The sequence below is a fragment of the Onychomys torridus genome, chromosome 11 (assembly GCF_903995425.1).
Source record: "Onychomys torridus chromosome 11, mOncTor1.1, whole genome shotgun sequence".
NCBI lineage: Eukaryota > Metazoa > Chordata > Mammalia > Rodentia > Cricetidae > Onychomys > Onychomys torridus.
In genome coordinates, this window is record NC_050453.1 from 19,638,593 (window position 1) to 19,659,344 (window position 20,752).

At 41.1% G+C, this 20,752-nt stretch overlaps 1 protein-coding gene across 1 annotated transcript in view; it reads right to left on the minus strand.

The window, feature by feature from the left end:
• The window catches only part of Wdr64 (WD repeat domain 64), a 106,659-nt gene that overhangs the window by 34,001 nt on the left and 51,906 nt on the right, over window positions 1–20,752 (minus strand). The window contains exons 11-15 of the mRNA XM_036202973.1: window positions 20,407–20,533; window positions 17,380–17,528; window positions 14,865–14,988; window positions 12,348–12,523; window positions 7,401–7,580 (exon numbers count right to left, since the gene is read on the minus strand). Coding sequence (XP_036058866.1) covers window positions 7,401–7,580; window positions 12,348–12,523; window positions 14,865–14,988; window positions 17,380–17,528; window positions 20,407–20,533 — 756 coding nt within the window. The remainder of the gene's footprint in view (window positions 1–7,400; window positions 7,581–12,347; window positions 12,524–14,864; window positions 14,989–17,379; window positions 17,529–20,406; window positions 20,534–20,752) is intronic.

The following is a 20,752-nucleotide window of genomic DNA, read 5'->3' on the forward strand; positions in this document are numbered from 1 at the left end:
CTCTCTTATGTAGTAGTGAAAATGCAAAATAATACAATGGCCATGTAGGAGTTTTGTCAATATATAGGAAAACTTCATAGGATTTATTTTCCTCTATCAGTTTCATAATTTCTTATTTTATATTCAAACTTTTGATCCATAATTCTTTTGATTTTCTTTTTTTGCAAGGTGAGAGATATGGATCTATTTAATTCTTCTGCATGTAGCTATTCAGTTTCCCAGCACAATTTGTTGAACAAGCTGGCTTTTTCCCTAATATATGGTTTTGGAACCTTTGTAAAAAAATTGGGTAAGTATAGCTGCATAGATCTCTGGGTCCTACGACCATTGGTCTACATGTTTTATGCTAGTTCCATTCCCTTCTTGATACTATGCTTTCTAGTATTGTAGAATATTATTTTAAAATGTGTTACATTTATGTATGCTGTGGAACATTTGTTTAATGATGCAAAGATGTGTTCCATTCTTTTATGTTGCATTTGTTTAACTCTGTGAAGCTGTGTTACTTTGCCTGCCTAAAACACCTGATGGGCTAATAAAGAGCCGGATGGCCAATAGCAAGGTAGAAGAAAGGATAGCTGGGGCTGCCAGGCAGAAAAATAAATAGAAAGAGAAATCTGGGAAAGAGGGAGAAAGAGCAAGGAACATGAGAGGAATGAGGAGGATTTCGGGGGCCAGCCATCCAGCCACCCAGCTACACAGTCAGATATGGAGTAAGAAGTTAACAAACAAAAAAAAAAGGCATACAGGAATAGAGAAAGATAAAAGCTCTGAGGCCAAAGATAGACAAGATAATTTAAAGTTAAGAAAAGCTGGTAAGAAAGAAGCCAAGCTAAGGAAGGCCAGGCATTCATACATAAGAATATGTCTCTGTGTGTATTTATTTGGGAGCTGGATGGTAGCCCCCCCCCAAAAAAAGAGAGAGAGAGAAAAAGCAAACAACAACATTGTAGTATAATTTGAGATCAAGTGTTTGATGCTTCCAGCATTGCTCTTTCTGCTTAGCATTGTTTCAGCTGTTTGGGAATCCATGGTGGTTTGAAAGAAAATGGCCCCCAAAGGAAGTGGCATTGTTAGGAGGTGTGGCCTTATTGCAGTAGGTGTGGTCTCATTGAAGGAAGTGAGGAACTGTGGAGGCAGGCTTTGAGGTGTCACATATGCTCAAGGCTCACCCAGTATCTCAGACCACTTCCTGTTGCCTGCATATCAAGATGTAGGACTTTCAACTCCTTCTCCACAGCACCATGTCTGCCTGTGTGCCAGTATATTATACCCTGATGATAATGGACTAAATCTCTGAAAATATAAGCCACCCTAATCAAATATTTTTCCTTTATAAGAGTTGTTGTGGTCATGGTGTCTCTTCACAACAATAGAAACCCTAACTAAGACAGGATCTTTTGTGCTTCCACATGAATTTTAGGAACATTTTCATATTTTTATAAAATTTTGTGAATAATGTACTTGGATTTTGATGGAGATTATATTGAAAATGCATTGCTTTTAGTTTTATAGGTATTTTTACAGTATGGATTTTGCCAGTCCATAAACATTGGAAAACTTTCTGTCTAGGTTTATCAATTTCCTTCAATGCTTTAAAGTTTTTGTTGTAGATAACTTTACTTCCTTGGTCATTTCTGGTTTTTTTTTTTTTTTTTTTTTTGGTTTGTCAAGACAGGGTTTCTCTGTGTAGCTTTGTGCCTTTTCCTGGAACTCACTTGGTAGTCCAGGCTAGCCTCGAACTCACAGAGCTCTGCTTGGCTCTGCTTCCCCAGTGCTGGGATTAAAGGCGTGCGCCACCACCGCCCACCCTATTTCTGGGTATTTTAAAAATACTTTTAGTAATTCTTTGATAATTTCATATAATATATCTCTGAGTATTTTTTAAAATCTACTGTGAATTGGAATATTTTTCTGATTTCTTTGTCAACAAGTTGATTATCAGTAAGTAGAAGGCTTTATGCTGATTTTGTATCCTGCTGCTTTGCTGAAAGTGTTTCCCAGGTCAGAGATTTCTGGTAATATCTACCATGTCATTTGCAAAGGGAGGGTATTTTACTTCCATTCCAATTTGTATTTCTTTTCTTTCCTTTTTTTGCCTTACTTTCGTTGAAGTAGAAGAATGTAGAAATGACAAATTATTAGATACTGATTTACTCATTTATCTAGTGATTTATGGGGGTCCCTGGAAGCTCTATAACCAACAGGGAAATGAACTGAGTGAGGCAGGAAGGCATGAGTGAGGAAGAAGCATGACTTAGCCCATGTTAGGTTGAAACTTCCCGAGCCTAACACCAGGTGGTTCTCTGATGTAATACAATCCCTGGTTCACAAGGAGGCACAATTACATCCAAACTCAACTCAAAGTCCATGTGACTGTGAAGATGGGTTCTATAGTGTAAGGACCTAGGATCTGATGTGGTCCCTGACTGGGATAGCATAGAGGTTGGCAGGCTATAAAAGTACATGTGACATCTCCCCTAAAGATGGGTTCTATTGACTGAGAAACAAAGCTAAAAAATAAAGGTCTAGGGATAGAGAGTCTAGGATAAGCATTCTGGGGAGTTGGGATGAGGTCTGGCTCTTCAGATAGGAAAGGTCACCATGTCATTAACAACATCCACTCCCAGCCTTCTGTGTGGAAAACAGGTATTCATTTCCTCCGTTGAAGAGATAACCCTGAGTGATGAACATGCCCAGTTTCTCCATTGTTTATCTGTGAGGATGCGTGTCTTTTTACAGTGATTTACTTAAAGCTCCGTGTGTACTGCCTAATTGCCAAGTATGACTTCACTTGCTACCTGAAACAGAATGATCTGGAGAAATAGTTGTAACAATGGCCTTTTGACCTTAAGAATCTTCTGACTGCCACGTAGCTTCTTTAAAATCTGCTTTCTTGCTTTTTCCCTATGGTTTTAGAGTATAAAGTGGGAATTGAACCTGGACTCAAGATCAAAGCCTTGTAGGAGCTGTGCTGGCTTTGGTTCTCCTCTGCACTCATTGGTATAGACTGCTTATTCCAGAGGTATTCCCACAACTCTCCAAGACTTCAAGGACTGTTTTTCTGTTTTTAAATAACATTGGTATGAGAATGGCTACTTCCTGCCTCACTCCTGATTTTAGAGGAAATGTTTTTTAGGCTTTCTCCACTTAACATAGTGAAATGAAATATATTACATCTATTACTAGTTTTTTCCAGAGCTTTTATCATGAAGCATCAGACTTTTCAAAGGCCTTTTCTGGGTCTATTGGTATGAATATTTTATTCCTATCCTAAGTGTATTGATGTGTCATTTTACATGTGCATACTAACTTGTGTGTTGAATCAGTCTTGTATCCCTGATGTGAAGCCAGCTTTGTCATGGTGTATAACTGTCTCCATCTGTTCAAGAATCTTTGCAACTACGTTTATCAGGGAATTGGCCAATGGTTTTCTGTTTTTGTGATCTGATGTTGGTGTCAGGGTGATAATGGCTTCATAGAATAAGTTCTGATTTATTCTTTTCCTATCAGTTTTGTGGAAGGATTTGTATATTGATATTAGCTTGTCCTTAAAGGTTTAATAAAACTTAGCAGTAAATCCACCTAGTCCTGGGCTTTTCTTTGTGGGGAAACATTTTAACATTGCTTTAATCTCGTTGCCAATTATGGATCTGTGTAGGTCATCTTGATTTAATTTTGTTAGGTCACATGTCTAGTATTTACTCATTAAAAAAAGATCTTCCAGCTTTTTTAGAAATATAAGTGTTAAAAACATTCCCTAATGAACTTCTGAGTTTTCTGAGGTCTGTTATAACATCCCCCTGTCAGTTCTAATTTTTACTAATTTAGCTCTTCTCTCACTTCCTTTTTGATAATCTAGTTAGGGGTTTGTGTATCTTTATCTTTTCAAAGAACCAATTTTTTTTTTCATTTGGTTTAAAAATGCCTGGAGATGGTAGGTGGATGTACAACAATTTAAACACAATTAAGGCCTTTAAATGTACACTGAAAACTGGTTGAGGTGATAGATTGTAGTGTGTGTGTGTGTGTGTGTGTGTGTGTGTGTGTGATAATAAATTTTACAAAAGAAAAAATGAAGATTTCTATATAAAACTCATAATTATTTTTAGGATATATTATTAAATGAGATAAATGAAGAGTCATAAATATGTGTAGTATTCTATTCTTTCTTTAAGAAGGAATGGGAGAGAACTAAGTATGACTATTTTATTACAATCTTAAAAAATAACACCACAGATATAATCCTGGAACTTAGAAACAAAAATTTAACCATTCAGGTTTGTAAGAGAACAAAGTGGTAGGGAAAGAAAAAAAGTAGGATAGCCTTTTTTTGTGTATCAGAACAGAAATGGTTGTACAGATTTTATTTTATAACTGTTGCATGTTTTGTATAATACAAGGAAAAATTATAAAAAAAAAACAAAACAAAAAACAAAAAAATGGTAAATCAGGGCCAGTAATATGCCTCAGTTGATCAATGACCTGAGTTGAATTCCTGGAACCTACATGGTGACTACTGAAAGTTGTTCTCTGACCTCCACAACTGCCCACACACAGATACATACACATACACCAATAAATAAACATTTAATAGTGATAAATGAAAAGTGCAACAAGTAAATCTAACTGGGTGCAGACTTGGTAGCACAGGAATTGTCTCAAGTACTTTCAAAACACCTAGTTTGATGGTACATTCCAAGTCACATGTACCCTGAGCCCAAAAAGCACTGCAAAGGAAGGAAATCTTAACTGTGTCGTCAACCGTCTTGCTGATGGTTTTATTATTTTCCTGCAGCTATACTATACAAGAACATAATAAAAGATAGTCTAGATATCGCATAGATGTATTAAATAGTGATCAGTTATTAAAGCATGTAAGATTTTGTCAGTAAACGAGTTATCATATAAAACAAAAGTAGCAAAAGCCATTTACTCTAAACTTTGAATTGGGAATATCAGTGTTAGGAGTGATATTTTTCTGATAAAATTTTTCTAGTTAAATCCATTGAAAAAAGCTATTATTTAGCCCATTGAAAATGTCTAAAAATCTGTATACTGTATATATATATTTAATATGTGTACACATCTATCATGGAAGTAAAAGATATGAAGAGGAGGAAACCAATAGAATGGGAAAGGGAAAGGAGAGAGCAGTGGGGAGTGGGTATGTTCAAATATATGGTGTACTTAAATAAATAAAATTCTCATTATAAAACCTATTATTTTATATAAAGAATAGATATAAATTATCTTAAAAAAATTTTAAGAGTGTCTCCCTCTGTATCCTAGTTTGGCCTGGAATTCATGGCAGTCCTCAGGCTTCAGCCTCTTGACTGCTGTGATCATAGGTGTGAACCTATGGGCTGTATAAATTTTTTTTTTTTTTGAGACAGGTTTTCTCTGTAGCTTTGGAGGCTGTCCTGGACTAGCTCTGTAGACCAGGCTGGCCTCGAACTCACAGAGATCCATCTGCCTCTGCCTCCCGAGTGCTGGGATTACAGGTGTGCACCACCACTGTCTGGCTTGTATAAAAATTTTTTAAAAATAAAATTTATGAAACAATGTGGCTGGAAAAAGGAAATGAGCTCAAGTTGTGTGCAATTCACCATTTTTAGCTCCCAGATCACAGCAAGTGTAGAAGATCTTACATGACACCAGGAGAGTACAACAGACAGACTCCAGAGTAGGACATGATAATGTCCAATTTCTTAAGTACACAGATTCATAGGGAGGAAAAGAAATTTATACTTTAAAAGCTATTTAATATGTCTATCAATCAAATGGATCTTGTGTGGCCCTGGTTGAAACAAAGATCAAGAAGTTCTGAGGAAAATTGGAACTCTGGCTTGAAGACTAAATGCATTATAATATAATAAATATAATATAATACAATAAATATAATAAAATAAAATATAGTATAGTATAATATAATAAATGTAATATAAAAATTTTGTAATTTTATATTAGATGTCTCTATATGTTTCGTGTTAAACATGTCTATAAAACAGTGTTATTGCCATTTCAAAAATAATTATTGTCCAGAAGTATATACTGAAATAGTTAAGGCTGAAAAGACACTATGGTGTTGAAGATCCATTTTAATATCCATAGATGGTAAGTGTATGAAGAATGAAGAAACCTAGCTATAAACAAAACAGATTTAATGCCTAGAAGTTAACTGTGCTATGTTTCGTGGTTTTGTATATGTTTTTAATTCTCAATGACAAAAGGTAAAAAGTTAAAAATTAAAGAATTCAACTTTTAAGGCCACTCCATGGGAGAAAATCCACGTATGGCTGGAGAGTTCATAGGCCCTGGGGGTTGAACCTATAACTAGCATTGTGCTAATAGTCAGAGCATCAAACTGCCCTCTAAATTCACATTTCCTGACTCACAGATTGGGGCAGCCCTCAGACCTCGTTAGCAAAGTTTCTTTGTGCAGTGGATAGCATGTGGCGACATTTTATTTGTGTTTTAACATATAAAGCTTGCCTGGGCATCAGAGGACAAAGCCAGCTACTATATTAAATATAGAGGTCAGGCAGTGGTTGCACATGCCTTTCATCCTAGCATTTGGGAGGCAGAGATCCATCCGGATCTCTGTGAGTTCAAGGCCACACTGGGAACAGAGCCAGGCGTGGTGGCACACGCCTTTAATCCCACACTAGGAAGGAAGGAAGATGGCGGGCACAGAAAGGTATATAAGGCGTGAGTAAACAGGAAGTCACTCTCTTGAGGCTGAGGATTTTGTAGAGGTAAGAATGTGGCTGGCTTGTTCTGTTTCAGCTTTCACCCCAATATCTGGCTCTGGATTTTTTATTCATAGGACCGTTTAGCAATTCGTGTTACAGTGGCACTTATTGCAGAAACTGACAACAGAGAGTAAGTGACTATGGAGTGCCTAGCCCTCTCTCTCATAGCCCCTTTCCAAAGCTCAGGAACCATTGTGGAAAAGGAGGCAGAAAGATTATGAGGGCCAAAGATGAGGGAGGTCAGGAGTGAAAGTGTCCTTTGGACATTGACAGTACTGCTGCACTCATGAACTCAGCGTAGCTGGTGTTGACCACACAAGATCATCTCAGTCTCCGTTCTGAGTGGGAGAGGGGGTGCTTCAATCTGCCCCACCCCCAGTTAAGGATTAATGGACAGCTGATGGATTCTCAGGGAGGGGGGAGTCAATTTTCTTTAAGGGTGTGGTTCCTAATACGTCAACCATGCTTCCACAGATGGTCCCATAGCCAGAAATACATGAACCACACAAATTGGGAGTCTATGGGTTATTAAATTGAAAAAAAAAAGACAAAGTTAAGGGATAGGGAGGTAGGAGGTGAATATGATCAAAATACATTGTATGGAATTATCAGTGAAAATATTTTGTAAAAAGAAATAGAACATACATTATTAGTTTGTTGGGCAAAGCTTTTCTGGACGATTAACTCAACATCTGGGAAAGGAATGGCCATCACCCTCTCTTTTGTTGACATTTTCAGGTGGACAATATGGCTCCCATACTGTAGGTAAGGCATGGCATCAGGCAGCTCCCATACCACCGCAAGGAAGAGATCATCCTCTTTTCCCTTGTGCAGAAGAAATTTAGTAAGTGAAAATAAAAAGTTCAATGAATTATTTCCTTTGAGCTGTTCTTAAAGCAAACACAGACTGGTACCCCATCATCCTACATCATCAACTCTCAAGCATTGCCTTTTCACTCAAAACATAATTTTCTTTGCTTCTCATTCCTTATAGTAACCAGAAACCCAAATCTTCTGTTAGCCATGGAAGTCTTATTATGTCTACAGGTACATGCCTTAAGCCATCTCTGTATCTGTTGGTTAGCTTTATGTCAAATTGACAGAAGCTGGAGTTCTTTTAGAAGAGGAAACTGAGAGCCTCTTCCTATTCCCATGATGTCCTCATCTATCATTGTATCTTCCTCCCTGCCCTCCCACTCTGTCCCTATTCTAGCTTGACCCTCCCATTTCACTATGTTCTCATCCCCCACTCCTCGCTCTCTGCCACCCCCCCCCCCCGCCACCCAGTCCACTCATGTAGATCTCATCCATTTCTCCTTCACAGGGTCATCCATGTGTCCTTTATAGGGTCTTTCCCTGTTAGCTAGCCTCTCTGGAGTTGTGGGTTGCAGTCTGGCCATCCCTTCTCTCCCATTCAGTATCCACTTATGAGTGAGTACATACTATGTTTGTCCTTCTGAGTCTGGGTTACCTCACTCAAGATGATATTCTCTAGATCCATCCATTTGCTTGCAAGTTTCATGATATCATTGTTTTTTTTATTGCTGAGTAGTACTCCATTGTGTATATGTGCCATATTTTCTTTATCCATTCTTCAGTTGAGGGGCATGTAGGTTGTTTCCAGGTTCTTGCTATTATGAATAATGCTGATATAAACATAGTTGAGCATGTGTCCTTGTGGTAAGATTGAGCATTCCTTGCCAGTGGTCCAGAGGATGCCTGGACCAGTCTATTCTGGTGCCCAGCCTAACAAATAACCTAGCTGTCATCACAGAGCCTTTGTACAGTGACAGATGGAGGCAGATGCAGAGATCCATGGCCAGGCACCAGGCTGAGCTCCGGGAATCCAATTGATGAGACAGAGAAGAGATATTGCATTCGAGAGACGTTCATGAAGGGAGGATGTGCAGAGATGACTGGCCACACTATTGGAAACCTATGAACTGTGGACTGGTGGCTGTGGAGCCCCCATGGGACTGGACTAGGCCCTCTGGATACGGAAGACGGTTGTTTGGCTTGAACTGTTTGGGGGGCACCCAGGCAGGGTGATCGGGATCTGTCCCTGGTCTATGGGCAGGCTTCTGGAATCTGGTGCTTGTGGTGTGACACCTTGCACAGCCTTGGTGCAGTGGGAAGGGTCTTGGACCTGCCTAGGCTCAGTATGCTGGGCTCTGCTGACTCCCCATGGGAGACCTCGATTTGGGGATGTGGGGATGCAGGGTGGCTTGGGAAGGAGGGCTGGGGGTGGGAGGAGGGAGAAGGGGGGTCTTTGGGTAGCATGTGGAGTGAGTAGAAAATTTCTTAATAAAGAAAAATGGAAAAAAAAAAGAAGAGGAAACTTCGTTGAGAAAATGCTCCTACCAGATTGACCTGTGGGCATGCCTGCAGGGCATTTTCTTTACTGTAGATTGATGTGGGGAAGACCCAACCCACCCTGAGTGGTGCTACCCCTGGGCTGGTGGTCCTGGGTGCTAAAAGAAATCAGACTGAGCAAGCCATGAGGAGCAAGCCAGTCAGCAGCGCTTTCCTATGGCCACGGCATCAGTTCATGCTTGGAGTTCCTGTCCTGACTTCCTTCAGTGATGGACTACAGACAGTTAAAACAGAGTAAATCCTTTCTTCCTTGAGTTGATTCTTTTCCAAGTGTTTTATCAAGGCAATAGAAAGTCTTACCAAGACAGTATGATGTTACCTTTCTCCTTTTGTCCATTTATTTCTTCTATTTTCATGTGTATGTTGTGCTCGTATGTGTGCACGCTTGGGCCATGTGCATATGAGCATGTAGAAGCCCAAGGTTAATGTCAGGAATCATCTACATGGTTTCTCTGTGTAGTTTTGCACCTTTCCTGGAACTCACTAATGTAGATCAGGCTGGCCTCAAACTCACAGAGATCCGCCTGCTGCTGCCTCCCGAGTGCTGGGATTACAGGCATGCGCCAGCACCGCCCCGCAGGAATCTTCTTTGATTGCTCTCCCACCTTGTTTACTGAGACAGCACCTCTCAATCACATTCACACACGAATGTGAGATGGGAGGGGTGCACCTTACATTTTTATTTTCTTTTGTATTATGATCGTTTATCCTACATGGCTCTGTTTTCTAAATCATTATTGTTAGTGATATTGTTCATTTTCTACTTCTGTATGAGCATAACCACCTGGAATTTTAAGGCTGGTCCTTTTGCTAACAGACTAGGGATCCTTCTAGAATGAAAAGTGGTGGAGCAGAGACGACTGCTGGGGGAGTGAAGACAGTGTCTGCATCCCTAGTTCTAGTGTGATCTAAGTTGGGTGTGGGTGGGAGGTTCCTATTTTCTTTGGCCTTTTTCTTCAGCTGGTGGATAGACAAAAGCTCTGCCATCTTTTAATGGATTCTAGATTCTAGGTGCAGCTCTGAGGCTTCCTTTTGTATCTCTTTGTTTGTTTGTTTGTTTTTGTTTTTCGAGATAAGGTTTCTCTGTAGCTTTGGAGGCTGTCCTGGACTAGCTCTGTAGACCAGGCTGCCCTCGAACTCACAGAGATCCACCTGCCTCTGCCTCCTGAGTGCTGGGAATACTACCAATGCCCGGTGAGGCTTCCATTTTTATCTCTTCTCTCTCTCTCTCTCTCTCTCTCTCTCTCTCTCTCTCTCTCTCTCTTTCTCTCATTTCTCTCTCCGTGTGTGTGTGTGTGTGTGTGTGTGTGTGTGTGTGTGTGTGTATGGGAATTCTTTGGTCAGCATTTGTTGGTGGGTTAAGAAAAACTTTGGTGACCAATCAGTGAGATTTAGGGTTCCAACAAAGCAAGGATTCAAAACTGTTGTTTGGCCTGGGCTTGGATACTGTGGCCTCTCATGATGTAAGTCTCCAAGATCAGATTCCAGTTAGCTGTGAAAATTCTGAGGGTAAAGGAAGCAACAGACTTGGTGGTCCTCCCCTGTCACTGAAATTCTGATCTGCTTCACGTAGTATGTTGCCAATTCTTCAATGTGAAATAGGAGGTTTTAAAAGTCTCCAAATATCCCTCATATATTTACTACTGTTGGCCTTACAAGAATTTTCTTAATAGTTTAGTCTTTCAACCTTTAATGAACATCTACTATGGGCAGGGCAAGAATGCAGATACAAAATGAGGTGTTCAGTTCTTACCAAGCTTAGTCTAATGTTCTGCACAGGGGACCAGAATAATTGAAGTGGAAGTGGCTAGGGCAGAACTCAAGACATTTTTGACATCTGATGGTCCCATGTATCCCAGTCAGACCTTGAACTTCTGACCTTCTGCTTCTACATCCCAAGTGCAAGGATTACATGTGTGTGCCACCACACCCAGTTTATGTGATGCTAGAGATCAAACCTAGAGCTTCATACATGCTTAAGGCAAGCCCTCTACCAACCTAGCTGCATCCCAAGCCCAGAATCATGGTTCATTTTGCAGCCCTTCAAGTACAGTGAGCATCTATGATTACTGACATTCCGATGATTGGTTACAGCAGCTTCCAGAAGGTGAGTGGCATTGTGCTTTATGTGGGCTGCCAAGGCTTTCCTCTACAGCCACATTTTGAAGTATGCAGACAAAGGAAGAATCTACTGGCTGGGGAAGATGCTCCTTCCTTTCTCTCAGCTAAAAAAGATTAGTCATCCCAGCCGGTGTTTGTACTTCATCACTGAAATCCTGTTCAAGACTTATTTTCCAGTCAGCTTCCAGAGGAGAACAACAAAGGCAATGTTAGTCCTTGAGGTCTAGCTGCCTGGGAGAGGGCCACACAGGCAGGATAAATGGTGTTGGTTTCTTTTTAAATTTGAAGAAGGCATTAGTATTCCTAGGTGGTAATAGATATTTTCACAGGGAAAATAAATTAGCCTATCTCCAACCTCTGCAAACAGCCCTGAGCAGATTGCACCATTAACCTTAAAATAAACAAGTCATTTTGGTGAGGAATGGAAAAAGTGATTGGAGCATCTTTGAATGCTTTACAGGCCATAATGGACAAAAGCTGCTGGGGAGCCTTCTGGAGGAGCAGAGAATTATTGCCGAGGTAGGGTGTGGACAATGTTAGCAGTGGTAGATGTGTGTCAGTCCAACCTTTCTGACACCCATTTTAAGGGATCCTGAATGATGCTAAAGCAAGAATGTGATGGGTGGGATGCTGGGCCTGGGCAGCTGAATTTTCTGCCATTTGCTTGGACTTGAGCAAAGTTGGTTATGAGCATCACAAGAAAGCTGGTGGCTAAGCACTATCCTCAACTGACTGCCAAAAGGAGTTGAGCAGAGTTGGAGATGTAGTTCAGTTGGTAGATTACTTGCTTAATATGATTAAAGCCCTACACTCAACTCCCAGTATCACATAAATTGAGCAAGTGGGTGTGGTGATGTGTATGCACTAGGGAGGTAGAGGCAGGAGAATCAAGAGTTTAATGTCAGTCTGGGCTACAAGAAACCATAATATGAAAGAGAGGTGGGGGGTAGACAGAAACACAGAGAGGCAGAGAGATATAGAGACAGAGATGGAAACAGGGAAAGAGCGGGACACAGAGAGAGAGGCAGAGAAATGAGGATCACTGGATTTCCCTTCTTGAGACTGTCTGCAGAGCAAGTGTGGAAGTGAGATTCAAACCTGGATCAGCTTGACAGTCCCATTGCGCTCCAAGGCAAGGACAAGATGCTGGTGCTTCACTTGGGCCTTGAGGAAAAACAGGCGCAGCAGCCCATGTTCATCCTCTACCCAGTCTTTCCCTTCAGTCAGCATTTTCATCTCCTGCCCACTGCCAAAGTCCCAGATCTTAGCTGTTCCTGAGGGCATGGAGAAAAGGCCTTGTAGGTAAGATGGCATGCAGACAGCCTGCCTTTTAGCTCAGGGGACAGTGGCAGCTGAGTTTCCTCCGGTAACCCTACATGATTGATTTGCCACAGGCTGATCAAAAAAGTGAGCAGCACAGGATGGATGTATGCTTTGGTTTGGATAAATGTTCCCCCAAGGCCTGAGTGTTGAAGGTTTGGTTTCCATTTTGACACTATTTATGGAACCCTAGGAGGTAGGGCCTAGCAGTCACTTAATCTTTATGTCTGAAAACTCATATCTACTCATTCCATCAACTAGCTTGTGAGGAAGTATTTATTTAAAAACCTACCCCAGAATAAATACATTCTGGGTAATGAATGCAGTTGGTCATACTGTTTATCATAGAACAAGCAGATATTTTGTAAACATTCAGAATAAGGTGAGTTGGAAAAGTGGGGTAGTGTGTAGCTATCTACTCAAATCCCCACTTCTCCCATAAGCCCAACATCCCCTCTCTATGTCTCAGTCCTCAACATCAGTACTGCTAAACATGAAATGATTTGACTGTATGCCCCTCTGCCAGGCTACCATCATCACTTATTTGCTCATTACCAACACCAGACATTAATTATCCTCTGGATACCCTGCCTGCAGTGGCAAGAACTACCCAGTATATGTTGTACAGTAGTAAGAACTATGTGAGTCCAGAATAATCAGCCCCACCCCTTGCTGCTTTTACTACGTATGGTGAACTAGCTGGGGCAATACTGGGGCACTCACTCTGGTGCTGAGGATGAAGGAGAGCTGGTAGGTTGACCAACCCAGCAATCACCCAGACCCAGAATCTGAATTGAGTTGGCTCATCCCATCACCTACCACATCTATGATCTGCTGGAGCACATGAAGGGGCTCATGCTGCAGACCCAAAGTTACAGGATCTCCATGGCACAGGACAGCAACAGGATGTGCAAAAGGAGCCCCAGTGAGGGCCTAGTATTGATGAAGTAGCAAAAACCAGAGACCTCAAACCAGAACAACCACTCAATGCAATGAACACTTGTAAGTAGCAATATATGGACTAAAAGTACTAGTAACTTTTATATGGCTGTGATGAGTGCCTGTGGCATGGTGAGGCTATGTTCCTCTGCACCTCTCCTTAGGGAGAAACACTGTGTCCCTGTGCATTGTATGTCAATGCATTCCCTCACCTTAATCCTGCACTCATGATTGCATTCCTGCTGGTTATCCATTGGGTGCCCGCTCATTCCATCAACTGGTTTGTGAGGAAGCATTCATTTATCAAATATATCCCCAGAATGAATAGATTCTGCATAGTGCACACAGTTGGCCACTCCGTCTAGAGTAAGCAGATCTTTTGTAGGTGTTCAGAACAAGTTGTGGTGGAAAGGTGAGGCAGTGTGCAGCTTTCTAGTTCCCACAAGTACTCCAAAGAGGAAGAAATATGAAACACAGTCACATTCAAGCCCCAAAGTCCCCCAAGTCTAATGTACCATCATAGAGCCTAAGGATCGAAGTATATCCACTACAGAACTCTAGGCATTCTGCACCAAAGCGAGATGAATATTTTGTGTGGTTCCCAAATATACTATGAGTAAAAATACTTTAGGGGTTGGGAATGTAGCTCAGAGGCAGAGTGTATGGGTACCATGTATAAAGATCCAGTTTCAATTCTCAGCACACACACACACACCCAACACACACAGCAGCAGCACCACCACCACCATCAAGAGATCCCAAGTCTAATGACTACCTCTTACCTAACAGCAGCACATAAAAGGCATCCGATGAAATAAGTCAGCACAACACAGCTATTTCCCACCAAAAGCTGAAATGTAGTGGTGTCTGTGAAAGTCTTTTCATTTCTAACAACAGTGTAAAGTGGCTTTCCCTAATGTATTAGCTCATTGTAAGTAGTTATACACATTAAAATGTAGGTGATACTCTGTGTGCCAATGTACCAGTGCTTAATGATTTGAGGCTTTGGTTTGTGTTTTTATGACTTTTTTTTTTTTAAAGTTTGCATACAAAGTAGTGGGTTTCATTATGGTATTTTTATACACATGTATCATTATGTGAAGGCTTTTGCACACAGCTGCTGCAGCAGCCATGTAAACAGAATGTAAGTTGCCGGTTTGTTTATCACATCAATGTCCAGACATTAGTGGCCATGAAATAAGACTCTTGATATTTACCCAGGCATAGCCATCTCTCTGGACTGTCTATATGTCAGCCGGATTCACATTTACCCTTAAACTCCCTAAACTTAGGGATTCCTAAACAAATTCTCAGGACACTGGGGTGGAGATGTCATATTCTGAACACTGGTCTCACCATTATATGCTCCTGTGGCAAAAAGAAATCCACTCTCATCAATAGCTGCACAGGTTAGTTCAATATTGAAGCCATGAGGGTCTAGAATCTGGTATATTTGGAGGCCAGTCTCAAGTTCCCATACCTACAGAGGAATAAAACAAGAGCAAAAATTAAAACAGGTATTCCATATATCTGCCCTGCATTTCTGAGCAAAGTTCTTTTTACCATTTTCAAACTAGTACTTGACACACCTAGCACCTTCCCCAGAACCCAGACCTGAGTGCTGGCTTGTTCAAAGGTAGGCTGTGAAAGTTGACTCCTGTTATTCTGGACTGTGCTATCCCTGAGTGTGTCTGCTGAGCATCAGGTGGCCGAGGCAGTGTCTGGTTGTTGGAGAGTAGTCCCATGGAGACAACTGAGGGCATGCTTTTGAAGGGATTCTAGCTCTCAGCCCCTTCCCTTTCTCTCTCTCACTTCCTGACTACTACAAGGTGAGGATCTTGTTCTAGCTTACATCCTACCACAATGCATTGACTCATCAAATGCCCAAAAGTAGCTGGGCTAATCTACAATGCAGCTGAAACCTCCAAAGCCATGCACCAAAGCAAATACTTCCTCCTTCTACATTGATTACCTTGGGTATCTTGTCACAGTAATGGAAAAATTACCTTCTTACTATAAGAGTGAACTGAATGTGGCAGCAGGATAGAATTACAGTAATTAACAGTGCTCAGGTAAGTCCTCAGTGACACCAAGGGTCATGGGACAAAAGTGTGGTGAACAGCATCCTACGTGGGCAAATTGTAAAGAAAGAGCTCCCTGGTCATTTTAGATAGTTCTCTTGATGAGAGATATACGGAGACACAGTGACAGAGAAACAGGGTTGCAGTAAGAGTGAGAGAGACCATCTGTGAAACAGGCTGGCAGTACTGGGAACAGTCCAGAAACACCATGGCTCATCAATCCCTCTCATTGGAAACACGCAGAGGACAGACCCATAAAGCTATGATCTGCATTTCTTCTACATCGGGGCTGCACCAAGTTCAGATGTAAATGTTCTGGGCAGTGAAGAAGCTATGAGCACTGGAGCTGGTGGGGGTGGGGCAGTACATCCTGTGGACTCGAGGTAGAGAGGTGTGCTTTTCTCCCAGGGAACAGAAGGAAAGTTGTGACAGCCAGGTGAGAGGGGGTGGAAGCTGATGAAATGGCTCATGGCTGCATGATGGGCGCTGTCCGGGGAGGAGTAGAGGCATGATTCCCACGGAGTAAGTCTGGCCCCAGAGGCCACATTCTCAGTCTCTGAGTGTTGTGTGTAGACAATGTCCTTAGAGGAGAGAGAGGAATGTGGGTCCCTGCATAAGTGGGTCTTGAAGTTGCCCGAGTCTGAACTACAATCCCTTTCCATCTAACAGCATAGAAAAATGCCCTTAGTCACTTCTCTCTATCTTCTAATTGCAAAGGTAAGACAGACTATGCTGAAGAGCATGCTATTATATGAATGCAGGGCAGGGTTTATTTTCGTCTATTTTATCTGCAGCAGCAGGACATAAAAAGTCCTCTGAGAATTAACCGAGTTCAGGGGATTCAAACTTCAGAAAATATCCAGCAACCAAGCACAGGAGGTTAAAATATAAGGAATTTGCTGGGTTCCCAGAGGGATGCTGTCTACAGGCCCATAGGCCTTTGCTTGGTGCTTTCATGAACTAACAGGATGGAAACGCCCCCAGGTATCACTGGTAGATGGGTTTCAGTGGTTGTAACGACAAACATAGTTAACGTGGCTAAGTTCTATGCCACTCAACACAGCAGTGGGCATGACTAGAGGTACAGAGCCCAAGGCCATGGCTGCTCACAGTTAGACCCAGGCTCATATTCCACCTTTCTGAGAACAGAGGATCTGAGGCAGGTCACTTATCTCTGAGCCCTGTCTTCCCCATCTCTAGAACAGAAGCCTTTGTCTATCTGCAAAGATCTTGCATGAGATTTAATGGAGATCATAGACTTTGTGGTCTTAGTATATAACCTGCACCTGTAAGAGTTACAGTGCATGCCTACTAAATGTCTTTCTGTTCCTTCTTAGCATACAACCTCTAGTGAAATTTAAATACAGGCTAGTTCTTTCTCCTTAATATATTTCCCTTAAAATGTCTATTTGGCTCAGGGGGTAAAGATGCTTGCAACTGAACCTGATGACCTGAGTTTTATCCATGAAGCCCACATTGTAGAAGGAGAGAATCAACACCCACAAGTTGTCCTCTGGTCTCCAAAGACATACAGTCCTTTCCACACAAAATAAATATATAAATGTAATATTGTTAAATTTTCTATGTTTTTATTTGACATTATTTAATCAAACATGTGGCTTGAGCTGACTTAAAACACTTCTTTATCATGTATTCATGAAAGCTTAAGAGTTTCAATATATTGTCTCAGTCTATGTATCACTACATATAAAATTCTACATTTCATCTATAAGAAGATAGTATTTCACCTATTCTGGCTTTTCCTGACTACGGAGTCCTTACATGCTCACCTTGATTATAGACTCTGAGCAGATAGTGAGCACTTGGTGGAAGTATTTGTTGTAAAGCATGACATTGATTTCTCGTTCGTGAGTGTGAGGAACCTGCTTTGTGTCCTGTATCATCCTGGTCAAAGGATACATGTCTATAACACTCGATCCTGGAAAGGAAGCAAAGTAGGAAGGACATCACAAAGCTGAGTGTGGTTGATGGTACACCCTTGTAATCCCACACTTCAGAGACTGAAAAGGGAAGATCATGGGCCCCAGGCCAACTCGGCTACATAGTAACATCACCCCTAAATTGTCATTACCAGAAGTCTGGAATTTCATAGAGGATTTGACCCAACCAGCTAGGTTTGGAGCCAGCTGGCCAGTGAGATTAGAGTATAAAAGGTCTGTGCCTCAGCATTTAATAAGGTGAGAATACTGTTGACTACTCTAGAACATCTCTGAAAAACACTGCAAATGTGATTTAGCCAGGGGGAAGCATTCATCAGAGACTTTATTATCTTTCCAACACAGGTCATTTTGACCTCTGTTTTTATAGTCTGTTCCCTACTGTGTGCCTCTCCAATGTGTGCACATTGGTGATGCTGTTCACCAGCCTTCTGCTTGCACTGGTGATTGAAATTGAGTCAGAGAGTTCTTCAGGCCAACAAATGATAACACATGCTGTGAACATGGTCTGATTAAATATAATGAATGAGAATGATTGCAGGTCAGTGATTGCAACATCAGTAGTAAAAGTAATTTCCAAATCACCATAATAAAAGATGTAGTTAGCATGGCCAGGACATTTTTTTATGAGTAGGGCTTAAATCACAAAATGAGAATCTCGTGTGCTTTCATTTAGTGTAAAGTCTAGAAACACTGGTAATCATATCAAAGCCTTCTGTAGTTATTTTTACTTATTTATTTGTTTATTTGTTTTTTTTTTTCTCCAAGACAGGTTTCTATGTGTAGCCCTGGCTGTCCTAGAACTTATTCTGCAGGCCAGATTGTCCTAGAACTCAGAGATCTGCCTGCTTCTGCTTCCCTGAGTGCTGGGATTAAAGGCCTGTTCTACCACAGCTCAGCACATTCTGTAGTTGAAACAAAAACCAAAGTTGTAAGAATAGGAGACTTTTTCTGGCTTCACTGATATGGACATCCATTTGCCACTGTGGACACTGCAGTGACTTTGTCAAATCATTCCACAGTAGCTCTCAAAGTCATAGGAGCCCTTACTAAGGTGCTTTGATTCTGTGATACAGCCTGTTCACGTGCAAAGGACTGAGATGGCTCATCAGCTAATGCTACTCAATTCAAACACCACTGCTGGGAAATGTGATGGATGGGCATCCAGCTCTCAAAGGCATACAGGGAGCTTCTCCATAAGTCCTTAAACATGATACTAATTGTTAACATAGCTGGATTTTCAGGTGAAGAACTGGCATTTTTCTACCCTTTTGGCTGGTTATATTATAATAATGGAAATAATGTAGGGAAAAGAACAAATGAGGATTTAGGAGTCTGTTTCAACATCTTACTAGTCAGTTCAACTGTCTGAGGTTTAGCTTGGCCATTTATAAAACTTCAGTGAACAATTCCTGCCTCCAAGGGTAACTATGCAGATGAAATAAAAAGTGAAAAGGGCAGCAGGTATGTGTTGTCATCACCACCAGCACATTGATGGCACTGGCAGGAACAATGTGTTCCACAAAGCATGGAGTGCAGTGTTGCTGCCCATATGGCTCATAAAACTACTCCACCTGATGTCACTTGAATCTAAGCACAAATTAATGCACTTGATGAAATCCTGATGTCAAGCTGAAGACTGTGCTTTCCAAAATAATTTATTTTATGTGTATTGCCTACATGTATTTCTGTGTGAGGATGTGAGGGCTGTACTTTTAATGATTAGGCAATATACAGAGCTCAGTACTTTTGCAAATAGGAGCACACCAAAAGTATATAAAAGTGGACAGAATTCTTGGCTTTTCTGTTCTCCTTCTTCTTCTTCGTCTGGGTATTTTAACCCTTCCTTACTCTGGTGATAATTGGGATGGAAACTGAACCCAATAACCAAGCAGGAAAGTTTGGGTATTAAGAGGTGACACTTGTGTATAGTCATTAATATGTCCACTTCAGAGGAGGTTAGATAGAGGACAGGCATTCACAACTGAAACTAAGTTCTATTTTATAGGGTGGAAAATTATTTATTGAGCATGAAGTGATGGTTCTCTTCTAATCCAGGAAAAATAAACAACACAAAATTAAAAATAATTATGTTCCCTAACAGAGACAGCACCAATCACTTCCCTGCCTTAATTAATCCCCCAGGAACTCAGAGCAGGTGGTCAGTGGTAATATGCTTAGGAAAGGCAATTCTGGCTTAGTGTTCCAGAGGGCAGAGTTGTTATTAATATAACCATTTATCTCCTAAAAGCTGAGGACTGTATATGTGAACAGTAGCCAACCTACATGCCTAACAAGGCTCTTTGTCTTTTTAGTGTATCTGTCAAAAAAAAAAAAAAAATAGAGAGAGAAACAAAAACAATTTGGCAACCAAAGCATTGTATTTAAGACCTATCTTCCTGGGTTCTGGCCTCTCTCTACTGCTCTTTATCTGGAAGCAAAGGCAGTTGAGAAGGCCTGTATCCATCTTACAGAGTGACCAACTTCTTACCAGAACTGTCTTGCCTCAGAAAACAATTTCATGCTGGTACATGCTAGGGCCACCCTATGGAAGTACCAATTTATTGTATCTGAGAAGCAAACCAGAGCCCTAGACATTGTGGCAGCTTTCTCACCCCTTTTTGCCTCTCCTGGGCTCATCATCTTATAGAACTGACCTGGTATCTTCATAAAAAAGAGGTTGCATATTTCACCAACTCACATACAATAAGAAATTGAAATAAATATTTGTATTGTTACAAACCATGGGTAGTCATTTTCTTTTCTTTGTGTGTGTTGTCATAGTAAATGCTCAAGAGCTATCTTTTATTAAAATGTAAAAGACATGAAATTAATTCTTCATGCTTTAGGTTTACATACCTGTAATGAGCATGCCATGGTTGGCATCGTATACCATAGAGTAAATCTGCATGTCTCCTGGCCCTCCTTGGCTATCATGGAAGACTTGCAGTACTGATAGAGTCTGTATATCCCACACCCGGAAGACCTGGGAAATAAGCAGAATTCACCAGTTTACACACCATTGTTCTTACTTGGGACAGTTAAGTCTTCAAGTGAATTATCATCTTATAAACTTGCAGTGAAATGTGATTTACATTGTGAGCACACAGGGGCTCTGTTTCAACTTGGCTCTTAGTTCCAATGTTGTTTATCAACATGAGTAACTGGCTGCACAGTGTTGCTTAAGGGTTTATCTTTAGTCATT